This window comes from Rhinichthys klamathensis, unplaced genomic scaffold (genome assembly GCF_029890125.1).
Source record: "Rhinichthys klamathensis goyatoka isolate OS25496 unplaced genomic scaffold, OSU_Roscu_1.1 h1tg000059l_1, whole genome shotgun sequence".
NCBI lineage: Eukaryota > Metazoa > Chordata > Actinopteri > Cypriniformes > Leuciscidae > Rhinichthys > Rhinichthys klamathensis.
Window position 1 is genome coordinate 5,644,268 of NW_026606604.1, and position 11,211 is coordinate 5,655,478.

General features: G+C 37.1%; 1 protein-coding gene across 9 annotated transcripts in view; it reads left to right on the forward strand.

Annotated features, from left to right (window-relative positions):
- dip2ca (disco-interacting protein 2 homolog Ca) overlaps window positions 1-11,211 on the forward strand; it is a 126,600-nt gene that overhangs the window by 110,991 nt on the left and 4,398 nt on the right. For 5 of the 9 annotated variants that reach the window (XM_056249147.1, XM_056249148.1, XM_056249152.1 and 2 more), the window contains 13 exons: window positions 20-143; window positions 962-1,083; window positions 1,172-1,283; window positions 1,370-1,479; window positions 2,238-2,368; window positions 3,127-3,295; window positions 4,652-4,822; window positions 6,487-6,516; window positions 8,786-8,847; window positions 10,051-10,108; window positions 10,197-10,271; window positions 10,362-10,536; window positions 10,628-10,751. In XM_056249147.1, coding sequence (XP_056105122.1) covers window positions 20-143; window positions 962-1,083; window positions 1,172-1,283; window positions 1,370-1,479; window positions 2,238-2,368; window positions 3,127-3,295; window positions 4,652-4,822; window positions 6,487-6,516; window positions 8,786-8,847; window positions 10,051-10,108; window positions 10,197-10,271; window positions 10,362-10,536; window positions 10,628-10,751 — 1,463 coding nt within the window. The remainder of the gene's footprint in view (window positions 1-19; window positions 144-961; window positions 1,084-1,171; window positions 1,284-1,369; window positions 1,480-2,237; window positions 2,369-3,126; window positions 3,296-4,651; window positions 4,823-6,486; window positions 6,517-8,785; window positions 8,848-10,050; window positions 10,109-10,196; window positions 10,272-10,361; window positions 10,537-10,627; window positions 10,752-11,211) is intronic. The other 4 variants (XM_056249149.1, XM_056249151.1, XM_056249154.1 and 1 more) reach the window with 1 other exon arrangement.

Sequence of the window (11,211 nt, forward strand, 5' to 3'; positions counted from 1 at the left end):
TGTATGTGTGTGAATGCAGGGAACAGTCCTGAGCTCACTGACGTGTCTTCAGTTGCATAAGCGGGCGGAGAAGATAGCAACCATGTTGATGGAGCGAGGCCACCTGCAGGACGGTGATCACGTTGCTCTGGTGTACCCACCTGGTACGACACCATCAGTTACAAATCTACAGCTCTAAATCTGTGATCAGTTCCACTATATTCACATTATTATCATACTCTAAACCAGGGCTCTCAAATTATCGCAGTAAATATGACTAAGATTATATTCCCTGACAATGTCCGAGGTAGGACACCAGAAACATTACAGTCTGGCTTTGATATAATGGTCAAAATTTATTTAAATAGGGTATATTGTGCTTTTTTACATTTTCAACTTTCTTTAATGTGTATTGCAAAGTTACAAAGCACAAAGTTAATCTCTATATCAATGCGCACGATTGTAGTCTTGAGTTTCCTTATTGGAAAGTACATGTCACAATATTTGGTATACGCAAAATACAGTAAATAGGGAGAGGCCTGGTTGAGTTGCGTTCGTACTGTGTTAAAACTCACGGTTATGGTAAGGGCCATGATATTTTCAAACATGCACAAAGTGGTTGACCAATCAAAACACACTGATTCAACTGACCAATCAGAGCACATTATGCTTTTTGAAGGGAAGGCCTTCATAGATACAGGAACGAAACAGAGTGTTTCTGACAGACTGGGAAGAGAGATGCTGCAACACTGTAAAATATGTGAAAAATAATGTTATTTGAACATTCAAGCATGATTACCTATTCTAGTAGACCCAAGAACAAAATCAAGACTTTGTAAAAGGGCATAATAGGTCCTCTATTACGCTTGATATTTGAGTGGCCATATGAAACTATCTTGTCCGATAGTGTGAGACCTCTTATCTAGGATACAAAATCTACACAAATACCACACATATATGAATATGTGTTTATAATTTACAGGTATAGATCTGATTGCTGCCTTTTACGGATGCCTGTATGCCGGCTGTGTACCAATCACAGTGAGACCACCACACCCCCAGAACATCGCCACCACCCTGCCCACTGTGAAAATGATTGTGGAGGTGAGTGTTGACCTGAGATCCTTCCTTATGTAGTACATGAATTGTGAAAGAAAAAACAAATAACGCTAATATATGAATTTGTGTTCAGGTGAGCCGATCAGCATGTGTGATGACCTCACAGATCATATCCAAGCTCCTGAAGTCGAAGGAGGCGTCTGCCGCAGTGGACGTCAGGTCGTGGCCTCCTGTTCTGGACACAGGTGAGAGTGGGTCAAAGGTCAGATGGCTTCTTCAAAAAATGTAAAGTCTAAATGAACATTCATCTAATATCTAACATGTTTTCAAGATGATCTGCCAAAGAAGAAGCCCCCTCAGCTCTACAAACCCTCCAATCCAGACACGCTGGCTTACTTGGACTTCAGCGTCTCCACTACAGGGATGCTTGCAGGAGTAAAGGTGAATATTTATCCTCTTGTTTTGTGTGAAATGAGAAACCCCTGCTCTTTACTTCTCCAATACAAAAAACCCCGGAAAGAAACCGTTTGAAAACCCTCTCAGTTTACAATAGGTGAGATCAGGTGTCATGTGCTCAGAGGAACTTTTCTGTTTTATTGTTAAGAGATGAAAACCAGGTTTTGAACAGACCGCTGCTCTTTTGTCATAGGAGCCATGAGTGTTTGCGGCGACCACCCAGTATTGTGTAGTTCTTCAGTCCTTTGACCAAGAACTGATCTTTTCAGGCCCCTGGAAATCCTATACAACCCTACACTTTTATGTTTGATAGCATTTCCACTTCAAACATGGCAGCCCAGTTGCATTTCTCAAAAAATAGCTCATCATTCCTCGTGGTCTCATTATAGGCCAATTCATACCGCACAGACAAACACGTTAGTTGGGTTTTGTCTGATCAGTGTGTTATCTCTGTCGACGTCTGTTGGCATTGGTCAGGGTTTGTTTTCACCCAACTGAACATGTTCAATCAGTGTTTGATGGTGTCTGTTGGGGCAGTGTGAACTTAAGTTATTTTTCATAAAATTCTAAATCCAACTGCCAACTTGTTTGTTGGCGTTTGTCTGTGCGGTGTGAATTTGGCTTATGAATAAAATAAAGCACAATCATGATAAATGCATTTAAGCCGACTATACTGTATGTATATAATATTTCTTTTATGTAATAACAAAAATATAATGAAATCTTTTTATACATCATCTCAGATGTCCCACACAGCCACCAGTGCCTTTTGCCGCTCTATAAAGCTCCAGTGTGAGTTGTATCCCTCTCGTGAGGTGGCCATCTGCCTGGATCCATACTGTGGCCTTGGATTTGTCCTCTGGTGCCTCTGCAGGTGAGAGACTACCACGTTCATGCCTGAATTTACTATTTGAAAAACAAGATTCATACTTGAAACAATGCATCTTTATGAACTCATGCAATATTGTTGATTTTAAAGGAGTGGTCAGGTTTCAATATTCAGTCATAGGTGATTTTTTTTTTTTTTTTCATTATATATTTATTATTATATTATTCGTTTTATAGAATTTTAATTGCCAATGATTTTTTTTTAATTCTTTTGAACTTATTTACTAGACTTGTGCAAAAATGGTTTTAATAACTTAATAATCTTGTCTGTGTAAAGTTATATCCAATTTCCAACTTGTGTAACTCAAATAGTAGATTTTTATATAGAAGAATAAATAGTGCCTTAAAAAAACTTTAAGCTCCACATTCTTGCTTTTAAAGTTTCACAATTCAGAATAATTCTTTACATTTTTTGGGATATCTAATAATTCAATCATCCATGTACAATTCACCATCAGAGTATTTTTTTAACACTCTGCAAATTGACGAGCCACACAAGTACTGAACCAGTTTCTCAGTTGACTGCTGCCTTGAAAAATCTTTGTTTTGTGCTGCGTTCACACAAGTGTGTGTTTTTATGCTGTGCTGTGTCTTTTCTAGCGTAAAGTGTGTACTCAGCTCCTGTCTCGCTTGACTGATGTGTTGTTTTCCCGATGTGTCTTATTTGTCAGGGTGAGCAGGCTCCTCTGCTCTTGTGTTGTGTTGTGTGGTGGTAACGTTGCGTTCTCTTCCTACTGGGTGAAGTGTGTATTCAGGGCATCAGTCCATCTTGATTCCCCCGTCCGAGCTGGAGGTGAACCCCGCTCTGTGGCTGCTGGCTGTCAGTCAGTTCCGGGTCAGAGACACGTTCTGTTCGTACTCCGTCATGGAGCTTTGCACCAAGGGCCTGGGCCTGCAGACAGAATCCCTCAAGGTACCCGATTCTCTCTAAAGTGTCAATCTTTCGCTTCCTTTCCTTCTTGAGGAAGCTCTAAAGCATTTTCCGTTAGATTTCATGTTATATTTGCTGCAGTGACAGAAGGCGATTGTTGGTGGTCTTGCGTGTGTGAGTGTTCTGTGTTCAGGAGGTGTGACTGTGTAATTAACGTCTGTTCTGAGTTAGTGAAGGAAAGGCCGCCCGTGCCTCCTGGCGAGCCTGTCTTGTAAAATCTTGTTTTATTTACTCTGATTTAGTCATTGAGATTGCCATAGTTACTAACCGCAGTCTGGACCAGAGTACAGTTTATTAACATCACGACAATCAATGAGAAGGAAAAATGAGTCCCGGCCGAAAGACATTTTTTGGTATAATGAGGTAGAACTGGGAAAATGTTTTCTCATACCCAGACTTGTCTTCCTGCCATCTTCAGTTATTCTTTAAATAAAGATTAAAGAAAAACATTAGATATACACTGACCATATTTACTTTTTTTATTTACTTTCATAAAAATAAGTTTTTTCCATTTAAAGCATGTTAATCATTATATTATATTGGTTGATTATAGTTATGATTATGAATATGATTATATTAATATTATGTATTGAATTAATATGATAATGGCACATCCTTGACATCAACTGATTAGAAAGAATAATTGAAAATGATTATATTTAAAATGTATTAATGATGCATTGATAATAAGTATAATAATACATTATTATTTAAAATATAAGATAATTTATAAATAATAATTTTATCAGCTGATGTCTACAATGCAGTGTGGGCTGGAAAAAATAATATCAACCAATAATATCATATTAGCATAACATCCACAATCCAATCCTAATAAGTACAATCAATCCTGTGCGTCATTTCCCCCTGAATATTGTGTTTGGTCAAAATATATATTTTTTTAGTAGGATTAAAGTCATATTATATCATCTATTATTATTATAATAATAATAATAAGACAGCCTTGGTGACATCATCTATTAGAAAATAATCATTATTAAATTTAAATATAAATAATTAACTTTAAAATCTATATGTATTTATATATTATGTATTATATATTTTATATATGTTAAATATGTTAATATATAATAAGTTGATGTCATTAAGGGTAAGATCAACCAAATTAATTAGCAGAACATCCACAATCCAATCCTGTACTACTTTATTTACCTCTGAAAAAAAAGTACTAGGAAATGTCACATTACAGTAGTTAAATGTTGTGCAAAATACTGTTTCATGTTGATTTGAAGTGTTGATTTTTTTAATGATAAATGTTCTTGTTGTTTTAGCTACACTTGATAAAATTTAAAGGTTGATCTCCCTCTCTTTCCTCAGTCCCGTGGACTTGACCTGTCTCGCGTGAGGACGTGTGTGGTGGTCGCTGAGGAGAGGCCCAGGATAGCCCTCACCCAGTCCTTCTCCAAACTCTTTAAAGACCTGGGCCTGCACCCGCGAGCCGTCAGCACTTCCTTTGGATGTAGAGTGAACCTGGCCATCTGCCTGCAGGTTAGTTGTGCTTGACTGCGCGCGTGGCCGCTGAAAACACGCCAGCCATTAATCTGCTGCTGACCAGAATACACGAGGCAGAGATTCTGCCGTAATCCCAATCCCAGCGTTGTTTTAGCAAGCCGACTGCAGCCGGGATTAGTGTTCAGAGTTTACCGAGAGGATTTTACTGTGCCTTTAGTTTGCGTTCTGAGTGAGAGTAACAGCATTATAGGATGGCATGATGTTGTAGAGGTAAAACCAGGTCACCACTTAAGTAAACATAGCACGCAATGTCAAAAATAGTACTAGTCATCTGATATGGGTTTTTCCGAAGCTGCTGCTGAGTAGAGTGGCCAATTGACAGTATGATGATGGGATATTATACGGCTCTTTAGAAAACTTTATTCTGATTAGATAGTCACAGCATTCTGTGGTCAAATACTTTTGTATAGTGACTGCTAAACTAAATTATCATCCATTTTCCCAGACACATACACCACCATTCAAAAGTTTGGGTTTGGTAAAAAAAAACCTTTATACAGCAACGACACATTATGTTGATCAAATGTTACAAAATAATTCTATTTAAATAAATGCTATTCTTTTGGACTTTCGATTCATAAAATAATCCTGAAAAGAGCAGCAAATCAACATTATTTCTGATCATGTGACACTGAAGACTGGAGTAATGATATTGAAAATTCAGCTTTTCCATCACAGGAATAAATTACATTTTAGAATATAAGAAAACAGTTATTTTAAATTGTAATTATATTTCACAATATTACTGTTTTTTCTGATCAAATAAATGCAGCCTTGGTGAACATAAAAGACTTATTTTAAAACCTTCCTGACCGCAAACTTGTAAACAGTAGTGTATAAAATATAATAAAATAAATGATAATCAGCATTTCATGCCCATTTATGTATTTATTTATTTACCTTCTTATTGTAAGACTCCGCTGTGAACTTATTTAGCAATAAGAGCAGTTTTAACTTCCACTCATCTGCTTTCATGAAAATCTTTGGAAATTTTTTTGTTACCAAGCAAAAAACACCACAAAACTTTTTCATACTACAGATGTCTCTATGGTTACATACTTTGAAGATTAATTTTTGAACATTTAGGTGCCTAATGTCTATTAAATCATAAGATACTCTTAAGTTATAAGTTTCTTAATCATCTGGATTGTGGGATGGACAGAAATTAGACTTTGGGAGGACAAATGAAGTCAAAATGAACCACAAAATCTTCCCATATTATTATATAATATAAAATGTAATTATAGTTGTATTATTTAATATTATGTAATATATAATAACACAGCCTTGGTGACGTCAGCTGATAAACATTTATATATATTACTACTTAATAATATCAGATAGTGATTGTTATATTTAAACATAAGTACTAATATATAAATAATACATTTCCATATTTTTTTTCTGTCAGCTAATGTCAGTAAGTGGGAGAAAATAATAAACAACCAATAAAATCTTCTCTTATTATTATTTTGACACTCTGCATGTTGTTTTTTGTTCTTTTGCCCCACATTGTTCTTATATCCTCCTTTTATATTATTTCATTGATTCCTTTTCTTTGTCACATCCACAAATCTTTACCCCGTTTTCCTCTTTCCTCACTCTCTCCCTGTCTCTCATCTGCTCACTGGCTGTTGTAGCCTCACAGGCTCGGGAAGCTTGCGGATCAGGTAGGGAAGTCCAAACGCTCCCCGCTCGATCTGGCACTGGGTGTGGAATGGGGTCCGACTAAGCTTTTTTTTTTACCCTTCGGCTGCTGGGCTCTTGATCCTTGCGGTGTGTGGCTTTTGCTAATGTAGTGGAAGCGAACGGCTGGATCCATCTGAATCAGTGTGACTAATTTATCAGACTAATGGCTGACCTAAAGGGCTGCTTTCCTGGACTTTTGAACAGGAAAGACACCCTCAGTTTGATCTTACCGGTGAGCGGCGAGATCCAACCCTCCTCCAGTGAGATTGCCGCTCACCTGGACTTACACCGGGGTCAAGAGTTGTGTGTTTCTGTGCAGCTGCAGTCATTAGTAGTGTTCCCGTAGCGTAGAGCTCTATAATCACAGCCATTAGGTGGAATCGTGCTTCCCCCTCCCTTGTCCGCCACATTGTTTTACCGTGACATCACAAACACAAGGGGCTTTGTTCGGAACATGAGTGCCTACACATGAAATATCACAGACTCCAGCTCTGTGTGAGTCAGTGATCTGAAATGCGTCTCTAAGGACCGTGTGTTGTCGACAGAGCCAGTTGTTGTGCTTCAGACTCAGAGAGACCTCTGCTGGCCCGGTTAGGTTTGTGAACTGCAATTGCAGATATTTTCTCATTTAGATTGAGTTGGGGCATCCGAGTGCCTCATAATGAACAGTCATTGCAAGTTCAGTAATGATCAGTCATGAAAAATAATTGCGTTCATTTGATCAAGATGATGAGTGTTCATTTGAAGCTTGCACTCAAAGGCAGCAGTTGTTTGTATTTTGTCTGTTCATTTCTCATTTGTATTGTTTCATAAAGGCCGTTTCACATGACTCATGTCGACAGTCCCCGAATGCATCAAAAAGGAGCAACGCATTATGCGCAGTTCAACTGCTATAAAGTTACGCTCTCACTCAGACAGTCAGTTTGCTGCTGAGTCTGACCTTGCAAAACGTCTCCAGTGAATACAGGACAGTTCGTCTGACATAACATACATCTGAACAAGAATAAAGAGAGAGTGATCCTGTACATTATGCTGTACGATATATCGTTAAAGGCATTTTATGACATTCAGAAAGCGGTTTATGACAACACAAATCAGGCGTGTAACAGTTTTGCTTTGCTGTAGTGATAAATACTCAATACTATTTTGTGTAAAAGAATAAAAAACGGATATTCATTTAAGTGTTTTTAAATTACAATTTAATATTTGATTACGTAATCTAAAGGTGAAATGAACATGTCATGTCACACAATTGAAAAAGTCTGGAGCTGTTTATGGTGTCAATTATTGTGCCGCGTTTTTATCCAAAATGCCATGCTTTTACATATTTGTCAGTTGTTAATTTTTTTTTAAAATGAATTGCTATGAAAAAACTGGAAATCATTAACAAGACCTTTGTCTTCAAATATATTTGGTCATTTTATCAATTCTGATGTGCTACATACATTTTAAATTTTTTAAAATACATTTCTCAGTGCATAATGATGAACGCAGATGTTTAGAAAAGTGCTGCGATGAGTTTTTGTGCCATCTAGTGGTTTAGTAGAACATCGAATCAAATGGGCCTTTTACCCTTGTTGTACCCTATAACATAAAGGTAAAAAGCCCCAAAAGTGGCCGTCCGTGACACTATCTGCAGCACTTCTCTTGTGTAGGTCAAAGCACGCTTGTTTTGAAAGGTGCATTGAAGCTCTGATGGGAGTCTAAAAGAGCCTTAAGGCAGATCTAAGTTTATAAAGCAGCTGGTAAATGCTCTCCCGTTCACCCAGTGGCAAAAGATCTGCAATACTGGGGCGCTTTCACCTCAAGCAGACATTCAGATCTTTGAAGGTTCGTCAGCTTTCATCCGTGGCCGTCTTTTTCTCTGCTTCACAAACACCCACACATTTGTCATCCCGGCTTCATAAACGATTCCTATTTTTCGCTCTGCTCTCTAAAACGCCTCCGTTCAAGGCATCATTTATAACCATGTGCCTTTCAGGGTGATTGTTTAAATTTTGGGTTGTTTCTTCCTCAGTTTGCTGCTTGTCTTGCCCTTTTTTTTCCCCAAACCCCTCATCTTTTCCACCTTTTTTAGTCTGTGATCTCTAGGCTCTGCTACTAACTAGTTAACAGCTGAAGTGGGTTAACTCTGAGGAAATTAATTGACCAGTTGAACCCTTCCCCTAGAAAAATCACTCATAGTTTTCTGTATAGTATGAAGTGTATTAGTGTATCTCCTGGTTAACTTCTTCATGGTGTGCGTTTCAGGGGACATCGGGACCGGACCCGACTACTGTGTACGTGGACATGAGAGCTCTACGACACGACAGGTGAGAAATTAATAACAAAAAGCTTTGTGGAGAAATCTGCAAAATACTGATAATGGAAATTATTTCAGTGAGCTGTGATTTATGGTCAAACAATACAGGTTTAATATTGGCCAATGCTGCTGGTGATAATGATATAATTTATCATATAATAATAAACTAGCTGTACTTTTTACTTTATACAGAGGTTTTACATTTACATGCCAGACTTTGCATACATTTGTTATGAATATTTGGTATGGTTTGTGTGCATCAAGCAAAATTAAGAGGAAGTACAGCACTACCAATGTATTTTGTTGACTTTATTTCAACTTTTTGTTGAATTTATTTGTTATATTTAATTTTTTTGTTTTATTTATATATATATATATATATATATATATATATATTGTGATTTATACCAGGGATTAAAATAAATAATTGGCTTTTATTTTGTCATTGTACTAAAGTATTTAAAATATTATCTGGAGAATATTTACTTTATTACTTTGACAGTGTATCTTTTTTAACCCAAACCTTAATTAATGTTAGTGGTATATTTTTTTATTTCTTACTGTTAAAAAGGTCTGTCAATAGAATAAAATAACTATGAATGATGTAATGATTAGTAAATCAAAACAAGGGAACAAATTAGTTCAACGTGGGAACAAATGAGTAAAACGTGCTGATGTATTAGTAAGTCGTGGGGATGAATTCTTAATTTGTGGCCACAATATAACAATTTTTCCCCTGCACGTCATGTGCGCGGCTCTGTAAGTTTCCCTACTGAAAATTATATATAGTTAGCATGATAGAAGATTTTGGTCATGCCGCCCACTCGTAACACAGGGAGGGATCTAATACCAATAAAAATAATCAGCGAGTCTGGTTTTTGGTGACGTATCGAGCAAGTAATCTACATGACTGGTATGGTTTTATGTTAGAAACTGGTATGGTTTTATGTTATGTTATGTTAGAAAATTATGACAATTTTCTAACTCTGGCAAAAGAAAAGTTTGTTGTGAGATTGCTGTATGTGTGCACATTTGTTTGTACTTTATGCATATGTATATTACTCTTGCTCTCTCTGAAATATAATTTTGTGTTTATTTACTCATGAGTGTCGGGATCTGTTGTTGAAAATGACTTTACTCATGTGTACGCTTGTTTATGAGCTGGTAGTTGATAGTTTGCCAGGAAAGCAACAGTGTGCTTGTTTCTGCTCAGAGTGCGGCTGGTCGAGCGAGGCTCCCCACACAGTCTTCCCCTCATGGAGTCTGGAAAGGTACCTGCAAACAACTTCCCTTTGAGTCCATCTGGCTGTGTATTTCTCAATTATTACATTACTGAATCTCAATTTCATCCTCTACCAGATTTTACCCGGAGTTCGAATCATCATCGCCAATCCTGAAACCAAGGGCCCACTGGGAGACTCCCATCTAGGGGAGGTGAGTTCATTCTGCAGGATAAAGGTCAAGTGGAAATCATCTGTGGCTCTTTACGACTTCACGTGTTCCTGGTCTGTTTTGTGTCGCTAGATCTGGGTTCACTGTTCCCATAATGGCAGCGGTTACTTCACGGTGTATGGAGACGAGGCCCTGCAGTCCGATCACTTCAACTCTCACTTGAGCTTCGGAGATACGCAGACGGTGTGGGCGCGTACCGGCTACCTGGGCTTCCTCCGCAGGACCGAACTTACAGATGCAAGCGGAGGTAATTATGCACCTTTGTTTATTTCATTTTTGGCTGGTTTTAGTTTAATTTGAGGTCTAAGAATGACGCTAACATCCTCTTGTGTTTCCAGAGCGGCATGACGCTCTGTATGTAGTGGGTGCTCTGGATGAAGCCATGGAGTTGAGAGGAATGAGGTATCATCCCATCGACATAGAGACCTCTGTGATACGCACACACAAGAGCATCATGGAATGGTATGACCTTTCACACTTCCAGTCCAAATACCTTATTGTTTATTATTATGCACTGATATATACATTTTTGGCCATTTATTTATTTAGACATTAAAACGTGTACTATTTATACTATTATGTCTAAATAAATGAAAAATAAAACAACTAGATCAGTCAAATAAATTTTTTTATTTTGACATTTAATGTATACTATTTTATCTAAATAAACGAAAAATAAAACACTCAAATAAAACTGAAATAGTATTCTCCAGTACACATTCTCCATACACTGAAAATGTATACTATTTATACTATTTTGTCTAAATAAGTTCAAACTTAAAATCAGTCATTTTACATTCTGCAAGTGAATATTCACAATATTATAATTTATAGTATGAAAAGTGGAAAATTTGTAAAGATTACATTTAAAGGTAATATTTTTTTTAATTAAAAAAATTTGCATACATTTTTGTTCTAATCA